Source organism: Schistocerca cancellata, chromosome 5 (genome assembly GCF_023864275.1).
Source record: "Schistocerca cancellata isolate TAMUIC-IGC-003103 chromosome 5, iqSchCanc2.1, whole genome shotgun sequence".
Classification (NCBI taxonomy): Eukaryota; Metazoa; Arthropoda; class Insecta; order Orthoptera; family Acrididae; genus Schistocerca; species Schistocerca cancellata.
In genome coordinates, this window is record NC_064630.1 from 14,226,635 (window position 1) to 14,245,660 (window position 19,026).

General features: G+C 43.3%; 1 protein-coding gene across 1 annotated transcript in view; it reads left to right on the forward strand.

The window, feature by feature from the left end:
* Positions 1-19,026, forward strand: part of LOC126187749 (discoidin domain-containing receptor 2-like) — a 751,525-nt gene that overhangs the window by 426,933 nt on the left and 305,566 nt on the right. The window contains exons 5-7 of the mRNA XM_049929002.1: positions 3,885-3,934; positions 4,981-5,077; positions 9,152-9,285. Of these exons, the coding sequence (XP_049784959.1) occupies positions 3,885-3,934; positions 4,981-5,077; positions 9,152-9,285 (281 nt within the window). The remainder of the gene's footprint in view (positions 1-3,884; positions 3,935-4,980; positions 5,078-9,151; positions 9,286-19,026) is intronic.

The window sequence follows — 19,026 nt, forward strand, 5'->3', positions numbered from 1 at the left end:
ACTAAAGGAGCACATATCGAACATTTGTGAATGCCTAAAAAAACTTTTTGAGTTTTTGTATGTGTGTGCAAAGCATTGTGAAAATATCTCAAATAATAAAGTTATTGTAGAGCTGTGAAATCGCTTCAATCATTTGTAATAACCCTGTATATTTGTGGCAGCATACACAGTACCGCAGTCCATGTGTAAAAGAATGGAGCGAATCCTGTAGCCTTATTCTGAGAATACTGGAACGCTTACGGCAGAAAGAACAGAAAGCATAAAGTTAATGCTGATGAACTCACTAAATTTAAAGGATCAGTTACTGCGCCGCGAAAAGATGAAAACCCACATTGAGCGTTTAGGCTTGTTCCCATTACACGTTTACTCTCAGTCTGGATGTCATTCAGCACTTCTTTCCTTGTTTCCAAAAGTTGAAATAACTTGCATCCCAGTCTAACATTATCAGTCACATTTTCTTTTATTTGTTTATCGCTGATCTTTTTAGGATTTCGAGCGAATCATGTCAGCTTTGATGAATGCAGTTCATCAATACTGATAAGTCATGAAGGATGTCTGTTGATCCTTCGTTCTTCATTGCTCATCGGAAGGACACAAATTTTTGTGGAGTACCACATTTCTAAAGTGGAACTACTGTTCTCTCAGGGTATCTTCAAATATTGTGTTCTTTTGCACGTTTCTTAGCCTCCAACATACAATCGTATAATATCAATCTGAACGTCTTGTTTTGGTGCCCTCTACTCTCTCAAAGCTGTGTTAGCTTTTAATAATGAACCTGTCAATAATGTCACGACACACTCCAGTTTTTCACTGAGAAAGAGGAATCAATTCAAAAGTGTGGAAAACACACTATTTAGAAAAGAACTTTGCACTTGAACTGTTCTTCGTTCCCGTACTACGGATTATTTCACATACTGGGTTATATTAGAGTGAAACGTAAACGTTTTTAGAGCACTGGTATCCTAAAACTGTGCTCAAGACACCATTTATTTTGGTGGCCAGTGGACGAATGAAACAGTCTTTGACATTTCAAAACAGCTGTCCACGTGAAAAATCCATGCTAGCAGCAGCCAGACAAAGTTTCGAATTGGATGTGCTCTCCAATATATCTGTCAGAGAAAGTCGGGGACACTACGTAGGTAATATGAAGGTGCAAAGATGTTCGTGTGCTGAGTGTTGACCGTTGGTGTTGCGGTAATGGGTTCGATGCAGGAGCCGTCGCAAGCAGCTTTGTTGGCGTCACGATAGTAGCCAGTTTGAGAGATGATGCTGCTTAGGGAACAGTGGTTCGTAGACATGACTCTACCGCAACTTTATTACCTTGAACATTAATGAAGCTGTCGATGAGTACAGTCACCGACAGTAAAGTAATAACTCCCTGCAACCTCATAAAACTTAACGCATTTGTTAGTTGACGCTTAGCGTCCGTCAACTTGCCAACTGCAGCAGTCATTAAGTCCTCCTGCTATTGACAGCACGTTCCCCTGTTTTCTGGTTACTTGCTTCCACCCACAGCACTGCTGCAAATTAGAAACGACCACATGTTCCCCCTGGACCCTTTCTAGTTTTACTCACTTACCATCGCGGTTCGGGCTATTGTGTCATTGTCAAGTAACAGGTCAATGTGGTGTGCGTCAGCAGATGTTCATTATTGTTAAGAGGACATTGTTCTCGTATCTATCATATTTATATATTTCATTTGATGAATTTAAGGAAACAGTATTCGTCGTCGTCTGTATGAAAGGCTACAATAATTCCTGTCGCTTTCATGTAAACACTGCACCCTTCCTCACTGTGCGGCCACCAGGTGTGACGTTTGGCCCGATGACTATGTCCCCTGAACAGCAGTGAATATGTGTTGACTTACTTCATAGTCGACATTTATTTGAGATTAGCACAATGGCCGAAATGACGATCGTAAATAAAGAATAAATAAGGAAATTCAACAGCAGTCTAATTATTATTATTATTATTATTATTATTATTATTATTATTATTATTATTATTAATCCTTTCATCAGTTTTGCAGACTATGATAAGGCAGTCAGAAGAGGTAGATATTAACACACAATCAAATTTATATACAGATAACAATTAAAATCTTATTTTGTAATTCAGATCTCATCATTTCCATTGTCAAACACACACACACACACACACAGAGAGAGAGAGAGAGAGAGAGAGAGAGAGAGAATTCCACTCCCACACATTAGTTGACTAGCGTAATTACTATCGTTGTTCGCCCTCCTGACTTTCTACGTGCTGGACTGCAAGCAGTAAAGAAAACAGAGGAGCTACAGGTAAAAGATTGTATGATCAATAGAAACTAGTAGATATCATCATCATCATCTTTTTCAACTATTTGTTAAACATACCTAATGCTTTTACATATGTATGTTCAGCAGGCAATGCGTTGAAGATTATTTAATGTTCATACTTTCATGTTATAGGTAGTTTCTATATAGTTTTCTGTAAAAATCATATCTACTTCTAATTTCATAATTGTTAACCTAGCTTCGTGATGCTGAATTTCCCGTGTGTGATTTAAGTCAGCACACACCTTAGCATTTATATAACCCTGGCGGATCACTATTTTAAATTCCTTCAAAATGTAACTGCTCGATCCACTATCTATAACCCCTTTCATTATTCTCGTTATTTATTTTTGAGTTTTAAGTGCTGTTTGGAAAACTTTACATTTCACACTATGCACATCTGTGCAGCAGTCAGAAATTACTGTTTCAGTGCTACAGCAGTCCCCGCGCAACAGTTTGTTCAGTAGTTCAGTTTTTTTTATTTTTTTTTTTTTACTTTATTAAATGATCATATTATGAACGTGCTAGAAACTTCTTGTAAGATGTCTGTTCAGTGGTAGAGCCCCCTGTTCTAGAACTGTGTTGCTTGTCGCTTTTGTTCCTACATCTGTAAAGCTCATCTATAACATATTTCCTAACCACCACGCAAAGATATTTTTGCTTCTTCTCTTGGCAGAGAGTTTCGGCTGTCTCACTAATTCCTTGTGGCCATCAGTGAGCATACTAGTGTTGTCTGCAAAATGACTCTGGCTCTGCTACTGACGTGTGGTGTGGTAACATATTTACAGAAATAAAGAATAACAAAGGGCCTAATACGAAGCCTTGAGGTAATCCGTAACTAAATCTCCTGTATCCTGATAAGTAGTTTTTGTTTTCGTGACATATTTCCACCATCTGTTGCCTTCTAGAAAGCCAGTTGCAATTACCTCCACGTATACCGTATTTGTGTAGTTTGCTAGTGTTGTCCGAAACTTATAGCTCCATGAGAAAAAAGTCAGATAACGAGTATATTTTGACTAAAGTTCAGTCTTGATCACACCATTTATGTTTCAATGACATAGGTGACCGGTTTCGGTTATTTTTATGTAACCATCATCAGACCCATGGCTCCCTTAGGATGGTAGGCGGAGCTCTCCTCAGCTGCTACGAAGTTAACTGATCTTATTTTGTAATTCAGATCTCATCATTTCCATTGTCAAACACACACACACACACACACACATACACACACACACACACACACACACACACACACACACACACACACACACACACACACACAGAGAGAGAGAGAGAGAGAGAGAGAGAGAGAGAGAGAGAGATCAGTTAACTTTGTAGCAGCTGAGGAGAGCTCGGCCTACTATCCTAAGGGAGCCATGGGTCTGCGGATGGTTATGTAAAAATAACCGAAACCGGTTACCTATGTCATTGAAACATAAATGGTGTGATCAAGACTGAACTTTAGTCAAAATATAATAATCTATTGATAACTGTATTCCAAAAATGTTTACCAAAAAAGATAACAAGTAGCTTTACTTAGAATCTAGCGTGTGCTGACTGTGGGCGCAGAGGGCGTGCTGCGGTACTCGGCACCTGCGGGCGGCGGGGGCGGCCCCGGCGCGGAGGCGGCGTCGGCGTCGGCGGTGGCGGTGGCGGCGCTGCAGGACGGCAGCTACGACGGCCGGCGGGAGGCGGCGACGTGGCGCGGCGGCCTCGGCCAGCTGGTGGACGGCGTTCTGGGGGGCTGCGGGGGCGGCGGCGGCGGCGGGGGCGGCGCCATGCGCTCGGACCGCGCCGCCGAGGCCGGCGTCTGGTTCTCCGGTGAGTGGCGGCGCGCGCTTGTCGTGTCCGCGTATACAAGGCACACTAGCTTCTCTCTTTTTTCCCTCTTTCTTGGAGCTCATTCTCGAAAACTCGGTGTGGGAGGCGTTAGCAAGTTTACAGGTGACACACGTTTTCTCTCTAAAACATCACTACATACTGGCCATTTGCATTGTAATAGCGGAGGTTTGTTTTGCTTATTCTAGAACTGAGAACAACTGTGTGAGGTGAAATGACAAGTTCAATGTCGCACTACTTCTCACAAAATTACAGCTTTCACACAGTTTTCAACTCACCAACATAAAAACAGCGCAATGGATAACGCATCTTGCCAACATCAAAAGTGAAATAAGTTTATACACAATAATGGTAAATATTAACTCTCTGAAAGAACATTAATCCTAAACATAATATTGTGAAAGTTTAATTGGAAGTTTCTTTACATTAATCCTAAGCACAATAATATGAAAGTACAGTACTATTTAGGATGACAAATAAGTCTACGATGGATGGTTAATCAAGTGACAAATTTGAACGCAAGATTACCCAAGGCCGCTCGAATTTACAGTGGACGCAAGCTGGTGAACCAACAAATTTTACGCCTGTGCACGCGATATTTACCTTAAGCTGCAACGTGCTGCTGTCTGCAAGGCCACTCTCTCCCACTGAAATTCCTACAAAACTAATCTCGCCTTTGCTGAACTTTCCAGCGGAAAATTTCCCTATGTTTCTCGTTATTATGTGGCGATATACACGCACATGGTTGGAGCAGCGTGCATATTATAGTGCCCTCTCAGTTCTCGCAAGAACAATTAACTAATTTGGGTGGTTCGTTTCTCCACAGTTGGAGCTAAACTTTGCTACAGCTAATATTTTAGCTGGAGTGCAGCCGCTGCGAACGCAGTGCCCACACAAATTTCTTCTGTGTGTCGTACGGAGAGGTAAGTGCTCCATTCTGCACTTGTTGCCAGTTCAGAGAAGAGCCTCCCCGAAAAATTTCTCTCTTGTCCTACTCGTGGCAGAACTGCCTCCCTCCACTCAGGTTCCTTTTTCATGTAATGGCTTTGTTCGATCAATAGGAACGTTTCTCTTAATTTGTAGAAACACCCTCTACCAATTGCAATGTCCCTTCTATCAAACTGCGTCGAAACTTCAGTATTTTTCTCCTTCCTAGTGCGTTTCTGCCAATTGGACGTTTTGTGCCCGTTCCAGGTGCCTAAAGTACATTGACCTTTCCATGTGTCGCACTCGCTGGACGAAAATGAGTCACTTGCTTTTGTTCATATCCCGTTAGAATTCCAAAACGCAGTTTTCTAAAGCTTCTTCTCTGCCCTTGAGCAGATACCTCGCCACAGGCAGTCCTCCGGCCTGAATCACCTGGTCCACGGTCGCTGTCCTCCTTCCTGCCACCCCTTTAAGTGGTTTCTGGCGTAACTCCCACAGCACAGCTTCGCTACTCCGTTGTGGAGCTGGCTTTTCAAAACTGAAAACGACTCGCGTTCCCTGTTCTACCTTCCGCTCAAAGACATGCATTGTATAGGAATGGTGTGTTAATTACCGTCAATTGACTGTCATCCCTTTTTGCATTACATATTGATAGGCAAATGTTTTCATAACTGTCGATTTACGTTAGGTGTCATCTTCATTTTCTCATTGTGGTTTGTAAAGGTCTCATGTAAGGTGCGAATCTGACCATTTATTCTGCCACTGTACAGCATAATTGGATTTTTTGAAAACTTAACATAAAACAAAATTTGTGTCATGTAATCCATCCACATGCTTATTAATCTACGCATTGGGAATTATCAAGCAGAATTCAATTTATTTCATTATCTGGCAACCCCATTTATTCACAAGAGAGAGAGTCTAATATTTTTACGGTTGCATACTTGGCTGCTTTCTGTTCAAAAATAAGGTTATGTTGTGGGCAATGGAGGCTAGTTTGTTCGCTGTGATATGTCTATGAATGCAAGCACTTTTTTGTTATTATTATTGTGCCATTTTCCTCATGGCAAACTTTGTAAGAGGTTAACGTGCTGTGCGGCCGTTTCTAGTGCTCCTAACTTTCGAAACATTTGCCTAAATGAAGTTCCACGATAAACATAGGATATTATCTTCACAGTACAGTTATGAGCAATAACTACTTTCCGCCTTCATGTAAGATTGCCTCAAAACATCGTTTCATATGATCTCAGTCAATGGCAATATGTAAAATAAGTTAATTTTATAAAGCCTTTATCACTAGACTCATGAATTACGCATTCAAAAAATGTTGCTCAGCTCATACATTCATCTATAAGGGTTTCCCATTCACGCTCTGATCGACAGCATCACTCAAAATTTTTAACAATCGGTTTTATATAATTACTTTCCCATATGGTCTATTGCTATTGATGCCTTGTACATAATTTAATGAAATGTTTTCTTCCGAGTGATAGGCCATTTACTGGGAACCAATAACAACACTTGTATCAAGTACACGAGTGGTCCCAGAACTGTGGGCTGGGAACAGCAATAGCAGTTATCTTTCTTTGCCACTCGGAATCACATTCTTTATGAGGGCTGCGTGACGTGTGGAACATCAGACACTGCTTTCTGTCAGCTTAATATCAAGTGAACTACTCACTAATTGTACTTCAAACGTCATACCTCCAAACTATTAGAACCAGAAACTGTCTTGTCAGTAGGTCCTGCACATGGAAGTATTTTAACGGCCTGCCAAAGTTACTCTTATTCGGATAACATCACAATATTCTTCTGGACAAATTTAATTTTTATGAGATTGATGGTGTACTAAACCGGTGGATAATGTCGGATCTAACGAAAAGAGTGGAGAAAGCTGTACTTAGTAATTCAATCAATGTAATCCGTCGACATTATTTTGATTGGGGAGAAACCACGTTCCGGGTTCCCCAGGGATCAATCTTAGGTCCTGATATGTGCAAATTATCTTCCACCTACGAGTAATATAAAACAAACAGAATTGGTTCTTTTTGCAGGTGGTTCTAGTACTGTCCGTCACCTGTAGTGAGGGATGGCTGCCTACCCCCACGTCGTCTGGACGTGGTTTCACCTTGGTTTCGTCATGTGCTGCAGACACTCACGACAGCACTCCTCGAACACCCGAAAACTCGTGCAGTTTCCGAAATGCTCATGACGAGCCACCGGTCAATCACAATCTTTCCTCGGTCGAAGTCAGATAAATCGCGCGCCTTCCCTATTCTAAACACGGACAGCACTCTCCCTGATAATACAGTTTGCTCCAGATGGATGTAGGAGTTGTAAACACGCACCGTGTGTGTCTGACCAGAAGTCATTCCTCGCCAGATGACGCTACTATCGCCTGGACGGGTTTATATTGATGGTAGGTCGGTGGTCATCACGTTGTGACTGATTAGTGTACCTCTCTGACTACTGCGGGGGTACACATCTTGCAAAGCTCATGACATTCTTCATACTCGGTAACGGGACATGCTGGAGGCTGAAGCAATTGCTCAGCGGGTCACACGACGTGATGTCACGGACCTTCCATCCCACAGCAGGGAGAGTTAAACAGGAAACGCTAGCAATCACTCGGTGGCGAATTCTCAAACAGATCGGAGTGATGGCGCAGCATGCAGTTAACTCCACGTGGTGCTTGATATTGGTAATCGACATTTAAACATTTAAAATTCTGTGATCCATATCAATAAATTTCATTTCAGTTGTACTCGAGCAGTAACGAACTCATTTACAGTAATTTAGTCTTGATTTATTTATTTCCAATTCACGTCACATCACACCGGGTGTGCTCTCTCTCGGGTTCGTTTCGTTAATGCGCCAATTCCGGTCGATGCACTACGCCACGCTAGAGAAGTCTGATGTGAAGCTATGCTCTTACTGAACTGTGTGTTCCGTTATTATCTCAATTCTTGGTACCTGTTGCAGTTACGCTGCTAAGAATTACATAAACATGAGATCTTCGAGGTGTTTGTTATGTATAGATTTTACGTGCAAACGCTGTATATTAAGAGCTGTGCCTAACCTGATACTTTTCCTATGCATAACATTTGTTTGATCTAACTAAAGTCACTGATCATGTGTGTCTATGTTCGTGTATTTCGACAGCTACTGACGAAGCGTTTTTGAATTATTTTTTTCATTTTATCACTATTCCGCAACATGTAATTGAAAAGACAATGCAAACTGTTCATGTGACCATAGCCACAAAACCCTTCTTTGCAAGCTTGCAGCACTGATACACCCACTAATTGGTAACTTTTCTTTCTTTGGCACTAAGTATGTGATTCTTTTGCAAGCGTATTTCAGTCAACAGACAACTCTATTTCAGAATGGAGAGACAGCCATTGCAGATCTCATCTAATCTGATAAGCTAATTAGCTGATTTGATTACAATACTGACGTACTTGTCTTAGTTACAAGTAATATGGTCGTCACCCTTTGTCATGATGGTGTGCTTATGATAATGAAGAAGATTTGAGCAAAATAAAAGTTTATTTGATGGCGAGGGGCGGGGAGCAAGTAGATGGTTCAAATGGCTTTAAGCACTATGGGACTTAACTTCTGAGGTCATCAGTCCGCTAGAACTTCATAAACCTAACTAACCGAAGGACGTCACACATCCATGCCCGAGGCAGGATTCGAACCTGAGGCCGTAGCGGTCGCCCGGTTCCAGACTGTAGCGCCTAGAACCGCTCGGCCACCTCGGCCGGCGGAGCAAGTAGAGGCAAGTAGAGGCAAGGACGAGGACACGGTCACTTTTATGACAGTTGTGGTCCATGCATAACGTTCAATTTCATTTTGCTCCAGGTTGATGCAGGCGTTGTAAACACAACTTGCCAGCCGTGATAGTCAATAGTTTTACTCCCAATAACGGTGGCGGAAACATCTGTCGAAAACCCGAAGTGACGCGATTTCAAAAGCGAGAAGAATTTACTCATACAGACTGGGTATTTATAATGGAGAGCACATTTACCTACGACACGCGGGGTTAACTGGCACTGTTGTGGTTTCAGACTGGCGGTGGGTGGGCTGGAGCAACGCCAGCCTGGGCGGGCAGCCGCTGGAGCTGGAATTCGAACTGGAGACGCCGAGGGAGTTGGCGGCCACCCACCTTCACGTGCTGCACGCGCCGCAGCTGGGCGTCCAGGTGAGTCTCCCCTCCCACCCTCCCTCCCTCCACCCTTCCCCTCCCTCCCCCCTGTTCCCACACCCCGCGACCACCCTTTAGCCATGAGGCCTCTGGTGGCCCTGTTAAACTGTGGTATCACCGATCACAGAAGCTGACAACGACCAGAAAAGCGGTGAGCTGACCTCATGACCTTGCATATCTGCATCCAATGACAGCTGTCGACTAAGAACGACACAGAAGTCGGTCGACAACGTTGGGCCTTTGCAAGAACCCCTTGTAAGTAGGCTGTTTAGGTTTTTATGTTGGTAACGCCACGTAGCGCTCTATATGAAAATCACTGACTCTGCTGTGTGAAGGCTGTGGTTGGTTTGCATTGTTGGAGTATGTGCTATTGTAGTGTTGGGCAGTTGGCTGTTAACAGCGCGTAGCGTTGCGCAGTTGGAGGTGAGCCGCCAGCAGTGGCGGATGTGGGGAGAGAGATGGCGGAATTCTGGGAGCGGACGATCTGGACGTGCGTACATCAGAAAGAGTAAATTTGTAATATTGGATATCATGGACTGATATATATATATTGACTTTTGAACACTATTAAGGTAAATACATTGTTTGTTCTCTATCAAATCTTTCATTTGCAAACTGTGCCTATCAGTAATTAGTGCCTTCAGTAGTTTGAATCTTTTATTCAGCTGGCAGTACTGGCGCTCGCTGTATTGCAGTAGTTCGAGTAACGAAGATTTTTGTGAGGTAAGTGATTTGTGAAACGTATAGGTTAATGTTAGTCAGGGCCATTCTCTTGTAGGGATTATTGAAAGTCAGATTGCGTTGCGCTAAAAATATTGGCTGTCAATTTAGTGTTGATCAGATTAGGTAAGGAGCGAATTGTCTGAGTACGTTCAGTTTTGCTCAGCTGTTTGAAAATCAAATAACGTAAGAGGTTTATCAGCACAATAATTCATTAATTTTTCTAAGGGGACGTTTCATACCTTCATTCCTACTAAGCCTCCAGAAGTGTCTCAGTTTAACGGAGAGTCCGTAGATGGTGTTGCAAGGGGTGAGCAGTATAACTGGCCACGGTTTCCCACCCGAGTTTTGCAGTAAGTCAGTCAGTCCGTCGTTGAACTGACTTAGTGAGCTGCCGCGCAGGAATTCTTCCTACCCCTTATGTGGAGATGCTCTCATAGTTTTACGTCCCCTTGCGGAGCCGTAGCAACGCCATCGGATTCTCAAAGTGCAATACTGCTATGTTGTACATATAGAAGGGAAGAAGTTTTCTGTGCAAATAATTTTTACACAGTGTGCACATTACTATGCATTTATTTAGGAAACACCGTAAAATAAACTTGTTCTCACTGATTATAACTTAAATATTAACGGTGCGAGAGCATGGGGTACTGCACGACTAGATTGAAAGACATCGTATCGACGACTGCCGACTATGGCGCACGGTCTGCAACTTGAGCACACCATCGGTATAGTTCGTATAATATCGTACATCTCCGGTTATGCTAAAGTTATTCATTTATTTGTTAATATGAACGTTTCCTGGCATTGTAAAATTACTGAAACATAGTATTTACAGGGTGTTTCAAAAATGATCGGTATATTTGAAACGGCAATAAAAACTAAACGAGCAGCGATAGAAATACACCGTTTGTTGCAATATGCTTGGGACAACAGTACATTTTCAGGCAGACAAACTTTCGAAATTACAGTAGTTACAATTTTCAACAACAGATGGCGCTGCGGTCTGGGAAACTCTATAGTACGAGATTTTCCACATATCCACCATGCATAGCAATAATATGGCGTAGTCTCTGAATGAAATTACCCGAAACCTTTGACAACGTGTCTGGCGGAATGGCTTCACATGCAGATGAGATGTACTGCTGTTCAATTGTTTCTGGATTCTGGCGGTACACCTGGTCTTTCAAGTGTCCCTACAGAAAGAAGTCACAGGGGTTCATGTCTGGCGAATAGGGAGGCCAATCCACGCCGCCTCCTGTATGTTTCGGATAGCCCAAAGCAATCACACGATCATCGAAATATTCATTCAGGAAATTAAAGACGTCGGCCGTGCGATGTGGCGGGGCACCATCTTGCATAAACCACGAGGTGTTCGCAGTGTCGTCTAAGGCAGTTTGTACCGCCACAAATTCACGAAGAATGTCCAGATAGCGTGATGCAGTAACCGTTTCGGATCTGAAAAATGGGCCAATGATTCCTTTGGAAGAAATGGCGGCCCAGACCAGTACTTTTTGAGGATGCAGGGACGATGGGACTGCAACATGGGGCTTTTCGGTTCCCCATATGCGCCAGTTCTGTTTATTGACGAAGCCGTCCAGGTAAAAATAAGCTTCGTCAGTAAACCAAATGCTGCCCACATGCAAATCGCCGTCATCAATCCTGTGCACTATATCGTTAGCGAATGTCTCTCGTGCAGCAATGGTAGCGGCGCTGAGGGGTTGCTGCGTTTGAATTTTGTATGGATAGAGGTGTAAACTCTGGCGCATGAGATGATACGTGGACGTTGGCGTCATTTGGACCGCAGCTGCAACACGGCGAACGGAAACCCGAGGCCGCTGTCGGAACACCTGCTGCACTAGCTGCGCGTTGCCCTCTGTGGTTGCCGTATGCGGTCGCCCTACCTTTCCAGCACGTTCATCCGTCACGTTCCCAGTCCGTTGAAATTTTTCAAACGAATCCTTTATTGTATCGCTTTTCGGTCCTTTGGTTACATTAAACCTCCGTTGAAAACTTCGTCTTGTTGCAACAACACTGTGTTCTAGGTGGTGGAATTCCAACACCAGAAAAATCCTCTGTTCTAAGGAATAAACCATGTTGTCCACAGCACACTTGCACGTTGTGAACAGCACACGCTTACAGCAGAAAGACGACGTACAGAATGGCGCACCCACAGACTGCGTTGTCTACTATATCGTTCACATCGCTTGCAGCGCCATCTGTTGTTGAAAATTGTAACTACTGTAATTTCGAAAGTTTGTCCGCCTGAAAATGTACTGTTGTCCCAAGCATATTACAACAAACGGTGTATTTCTATCGTTGCTCGTTTAGTTTTTATTGCCGTTTCAAATATACCGGTCATTTTTGAAACACCCTGTATGAGCCGTAGACTTCTCCTAATGTCTGGGTGGCAAAAGGCAACTTTTTTAGCAAATATTTATTGACAACAATTACGTGATGCGCACCAGAATAAATGTACATTCCATACGTGTGTCTTTGCTGAAATCATGAGCGATTTCTGCTTCGGCATCTTATTCCACTGCCTCTGAAAGCCAGATGGCCAACCGCCTCTGCTAGCCTGCATGAGTAACTACCGCTCACTCCTTACTCCGTATGTGCTGCAAAACTGGAAATAAAGTAAAATGCACTCTTTATCTGCAAATAAGGCGTACGTTACACCTTCGGAGGCCGGTTCAGATTGGGCTTACTTTTTTTTAAATTTGGTCTGGATCGCAATTTATTTTGAACTGTTCACTTTTTCAATGTACTTCCGGCTAAGTAATCTTCTGAAATCAGGCTGCAGAAACGAATTTATCGTGAAGACGGTAAGAACATTCTCTGCGAGATACAGGGTGAGAAAAATTAAAAGTAATCTGTGCAGACTGACGTCGGCAACCCAAGTTACGTCGTCCACACCAGGGACATTTCGCGCAAGTTGGTTTGTCTGTGTCAACGTGCATGAAAGGCTTTCTGGGCCCAGCCTGTATCAATATCATAGAGACGGCTGTAGGCTAGTCCAGAGCTCGGCAAACCGCGGCTGTCAAACCACGTACGACTCTTTCAGAGCAGTGTGATATAGCCCAGGCTTTCACCCTCTCCCTAACCTCCAGCCTCGACTACATAAAGCCAGTACTAACACGTCGGAGGAAGACAACGGCAACCCACGTACACTAGCACCTTGCTAAGTACAGTGATGCAAGATTCTTTCATACGCTCACCTGTTCTCATTTTCCGAGTTTGGGGCTACTTTGACTTTTCTAAATGCATCACTAATCACACTGCAGCTTGGTGGACTATTCCGAAAGTTCCATGTTCAATAAATCTGGGTGACAGTTGGTCACCATTTGATTAACAACATGAATTTCTTGGCAGGGAGTCTTTCACTGAGAGGTATTCCACATAAAACTAGCACGTCGCGAATGTCTTACTGCACGTGTCTTTCAGTATTCTTTGATTTGAAACACGAGTTCAGATGGTTCAAATGGCTCTGAGCACTATGGGACTTAACATCTAAGGTCATCAGTCCTCTAGAACTTAGAACTACTTAAACCTAACAAACGTAAGGACATAACACACATCCAAGCCCGAGGCAGGATTCGAACCTGCGACCGTAGCGGTCGCGCGGTTCCAGACTGTAGCGCCTAGAACCGCTCGGCCACCCCGGCCGGCAAACACAAGTTCCATAGGTACATTTGATCTTTATTACATTTATTTCATTTTTTGTAACTAGTACTGGGACCGCAGCCCCAACTTAAAGCACTCATTCATCTACTGATTTCCTAAACAGGAATCTCCATTTTTTTTTCATTACGGCTTCGGATTCTCCGGAAAAATGTGTAAGTTTTGTAATTTTGTGCTGCAATCGACAGAAATCAAAATGGGTTGAAAAATCTGAAAAATCGTATCTCAGGAAATACACATCAGATTAGGACCCAGAAGGTTAGAACGGCAGTCATTCTAAACTCATTAGAGAGAAACCGGTTTTTATAGCAAAAATATGCATTTGTTTCCGGCAAAACGCACATGGTCAATATTTCTGAAAGGGGTGTTCAGCGCCTCAACACAAATTACATCCACGTCACTTACGGTTGGATAAAGAACTACATAGGCACGACTTTCGAAACCGCTTGAATTTCTACAGTTGTATACAACACCAACTAACAGCCATGATGATTTTATTTCACACATACTTTTCTCTGATGACTCAACTTTTACCAGTCGTGGTCAATTGAATCGGCATAATACGCATTATTGGTTAGTGCAGAATCCCCAATGATTAAGCAAGTCGAGTGCTGTTTGTGAAACAAATTACAACCGTTATGTGGGCAATGTATTATGTTCTGGAAAATCAACTCTTTTTGCAATAGAAAATGGGATTGTCATTTAAGATTTTAGAATAACTGTCATTTTATCCTCCTGGGATAAAAGTTTCATGTGTATTTCGTGAGATATTTTCATCTTTCAACTGTTTTAACCAGTTTTGATTTTTGTCGATTACCGCGTGACCTGTAAACAAAATCGTTAAACATAAAAGTTAGGCATTTTTTCCGGAGAATCCTAATCAGAAGCAAGAATTGGGAATTCTTCTTTCAGATTTCGAAGGGGGTGGGCAGAGTGGTTGAGACGAACAACTTTTGTTGCGATCTCTTTCCAGTCATATTTGTATTTTTCCAGACATTTGCAAGAACAGTTTTGGATGCCCCAACCTGTATGTTCTTTCACACTTTTCATTCTTCTGAAATACTTCATTGATCAAAATTTCTGCTTCATTATAAATGCTTGAATTTTGATGTTTTGTCCAGTTCCAGTCTCCTCGATATGGATACAGAAACTGAAATTCTTGTTTCTTCCTAAGGTTAAAAAAAAAATACAAACTAACGAAATCAAAATTACTGTCCTTAATTGTTTCCTTTTCACTACCTTTACCCTACATCGTTGTGAAAACTTCAGTTAAAATACAAGTAACGGAATGTGTAAAGTCGCAGTCTAAATACAAAATAAAAAGTAGAAGACTCAGAAGTGTACATAATAGTCATAATTCATCGGTTTCCGATATACAAAGATCTTACATAGTCTGAAAAATCATTTTCATAATTCCGTTTTTTGCAGTTCATGGTGTAATTTGTTAGACTACTAATACACTACTGGCCATTAAAATTGCTACACCACGAAGATGATGCGCTACAGACGCGAAATTTAACCGACAGGAAGAAGATGCTGTGATATGCAAATAATTAGCTTTTCAGAGCATTCACACAAGGTTGGCGCCGGTGGCGATACCTACAACGTGCTGACATGAGGAAAGTTACCAACCGATTTCTCATACACAAACGGCAGTTGACCGGCGTTGCCTGGTGAAACGTTGTTGTGATGCCTCGTGTAAGGAGGAGAAATGCGTACCATCACGTTTCCGACTCTAATAAAGGTCGGATTGTAGCCTATCGCGATTGCGATTTATCTTATCGCTACATTGCTGCTTGCGTTGGTCGAGATCCAATGACTGTTAGCAGAAAATGGAATCGGAAGGTTCAGGAGGGTAATACGGAACCCCGTGCTGGATCCCAATGGCCTCGTATCACTAGCAGTCGAGATGACAGGCATCTCAGCCGCGTGGCTGTAACGGATCGTGCAGCCACGTCTCGATCCCTGAGTCAACAGACGGGGACGTTTGCAAGACGGCAACCATCTGCACGAACAGTTCGACGACGGTTGCAGCAGCATGGAATATTAGCTCGAAGACCATGGCTGCGGTTACCCTCGACGCTGCATCACAGACAGGAGCTCCTGCGATGGTGTACTCAACGACGAACCTGGGTGCACGAATGGCAAAACCTCATTTTTTCGGATGAATCCAGGTTCTGTTTACAGCATCACGATGGTCCGTGTTTGGCGACATCGCAGTGAACGCACATTGGAAGCGTGTATTCGTCATCGCCATAGTGGCGTATCACCGGGCGTGATGGTATGGGGTGCCATTGGTTGCACGTCTCGGTCACGTCTTGTTAGCATTGACGGCCCTTTGAACAGTGGACGTTACATTTCAGATGTGTTATGACCTGTGGCTCTACTCTTCGTTCGATCCGTGCGAAACCCTACATTTCAGCAGGATAATGCACGACCGCATGTTGCAGGTCCTGTACGGGCCTTTCTGGATACAGAAAATGTTCGACTGCTGCCCTGGCCAGCACTTTCTCCAGATCTCTCACCAATTGAAAACATCTGGTCAATGGTGGCCGAGCAACTGGCTCGTCACAATACGCCAGTCACTACTCTTGGTGAACTGTGGTATCGTGTTGAAGCTGCATGGGCAGCTGTACCTGTACACGCCATCCGAGCTCTGTTTGACTCAATGCCCAGGCGTATCGAGGCCGTTATTACGGCCAGAGGTGGTTGTTCTGGGTACTGATTTTTCAGGACGTATGCACCCAAATTGTGTGATAATGTAATCACATGTCAGTTCTAGTGTAATATATTTGTCCAATGAAACCCGTTTATCATCTGCATTTCTTCTTGGCGTAGCAATTTTAATGGCCAGTAGTGTATATTCCGTTGAACTCGGTGTTTCTGATGTTACCAGACAGTACATGAATTGACCCGACAGCCAGATAACCTTGCTGTTTTTGCGTCCGGGATGCCGCTTTTAATGTGGTGTCTTAACTTCTTGTATCCTGACAGTCTGCATTGCCCGCTTCAGTTTTGATCCACGTCTCTGTAGCGTCCATTCACAGATACCGTGTGCGTGGTGTCTTGTGAGTCGGTGTGTGAGTGTATCCCCTGTGTTACATTCGTTACAACTGTTCGAATCCGCAAGATGGATAACATAGCTGTGTGCTCGCTGGATTCGTTTCGCTGACGACTTTTTACCATGTTTAACTGCTAGACCGGCGCCTCCACCTCTGCGGACGTGGCGTCGCGCGCGCCGTCATCGGAGGCGGAAGTCGCACCGCAGAGGAAGCGGAAATGACGTCAGCGCCGGCGGACTCCCCTGAGCACGCGCGCCCGATATTGAAACGCTCCGCGAGGGAACGGCGGGCGGCGCGCGCTCAAATGCCTCAACCTGATATCTCACAGATGTTCCTCCCGCTGCGGGAAACTTTATCTGTCTCGGGACACAAACTTTTATTATGATGCCTCGCAGCGCGCGCATGGGAGGGACTGGAATGGCGGTATGAATATCAACCGAATACGCTGAGCGGCGAAAACAAGTGGTTGCAGGGGTAAACAGCCGGTAGCCGCGGCCGCACGCCAGATATTGAGGAGCAGCTGCCGGTGCACACTCGGCACGTCTCTTCGTGGCGAATCTTTCCCCGAATCTGCTCACTTCGGAGCGTTCCTGGCTCGACAGATTCTGCTGTCGACTGGTTTAGATGTCATTTGAGCCATAATCTAACCTCCACTATAGTAAATGTGCACCAATTGTGGTTCTGTATTGTTGTTGTTGTTGTTGTTATGGTCTTCAGTCCTGAGACTGGTTTGATGCAGCTCTCCATGCTGCTCTATCCTGTGCAAGCTTCTTCATCTCCCAGTACCTACTGCTACCTACATCCTTCTGAATCTGCTTAGTGTATTCATCTCTTGGTCTCTCCCTACGATTTTTACCCTCCACGCTGCCCTCCAATACTAAATTGGTGATCCCTTGATGCCTCAGAACATGTCCTACCAACCGATCCCTTCTTCTGGTCAAGTTGTGCCACAAACTTCTCTTCTCCCCAATCCTATTCAATACTTTCTCATTAGTTACGTGATCTACCCATCTAATCATCAGCATTCTTCTGTAGCACCACATTTCGAAAGCTTCTATTCTCTTCTTGTCCAAACTATTTACCGTCCATGTTTCACTTCCATACATGGCTACATTCCATACAAATACTTTCAGAAATGACTTCCTGACACTTAAATCTATACTCGATGTTAACAAATTTCTCTTCTTCAGAAACGCTTTCCTTGCCATTGCCAGTCTACATTTTATATCCTCTCTACTTCCACCATCATCAGTTATTTTGCTCCCCAAATAGCAAAACTCCTTTACTACTTTAAGTGTCACATTTCCTAATCTAATTCCCTCAGCATCACCCGACTTAATTCGACTACATTCCATTATCCTTGTTTTGCTTTTGTTGATGTTCATCTTATATCCTCCTTTCAAGACACTGTCCATTCCATTCAACTGTTCTTCCAAGTCCTTTGCTGTCTCTGACAGAATTACAATGTCATCGGCGAACCTCAAAGTTCTTATTTCTTCTCCATGGATTTTAATAGCTACTCCGAATTTTTCTTTTGTTTCCTTTACTGCTTGCTCAATATACAGATTTAATAACATCGGGGAGAGGCTACAACCCTGTCTTACTCCCTTCCCAACCACTGCTTCCCTTTCATGTCCCTCGACTCTTATAACTGCCATCTGGTTTCTGTACAAATTGTAAATAGCCTTTCGCTCCCTGTATTTTACCCCTGGCACCTTTAGAATTTGAAAGAGAGTATTCCAGTCAACATTGTCAAAAGCTTTCTCTAAGTCTACAAATGTTAGAAATGTAGGTTTGTCTTTCCTTAATCTTTCTTCTAAGATAAGTCGTAAGGTCAGTATTGCCTCACGTGTTCCAGTATTTCTACGGAATCCAAACTGATCTTCCCCGAGGTCGACTTCTACTAGTTTAGAAGACTTTAATATGAAATGAGGAAGCCTACATTTCAAAGCACCCACATGAGACAGCGTTGCAACCCAAATAGTGTAGAAAGAACAAGTATTTGGGGGAGAATATTGACGTAATGAGAAAATGTTGCGGAGTCGGTAAAATCACAACGTAAGTCAGATTTCTATACTAATTCTTCAGCTAATGTGCAACCACATAACTCCAATGTATAGTTCAAACGCAAATTCGATTTGCACATTTCCTACATATTTGTCGTAATGCACCTGCAGAACATACCAAATATTTGATAACATTAATTAAGTGAAAATAGTAAAGAAAAGTGTGCTTCGTTCAGTAGGAGAACGGTGGGCCAAAAGTCACTACCCCT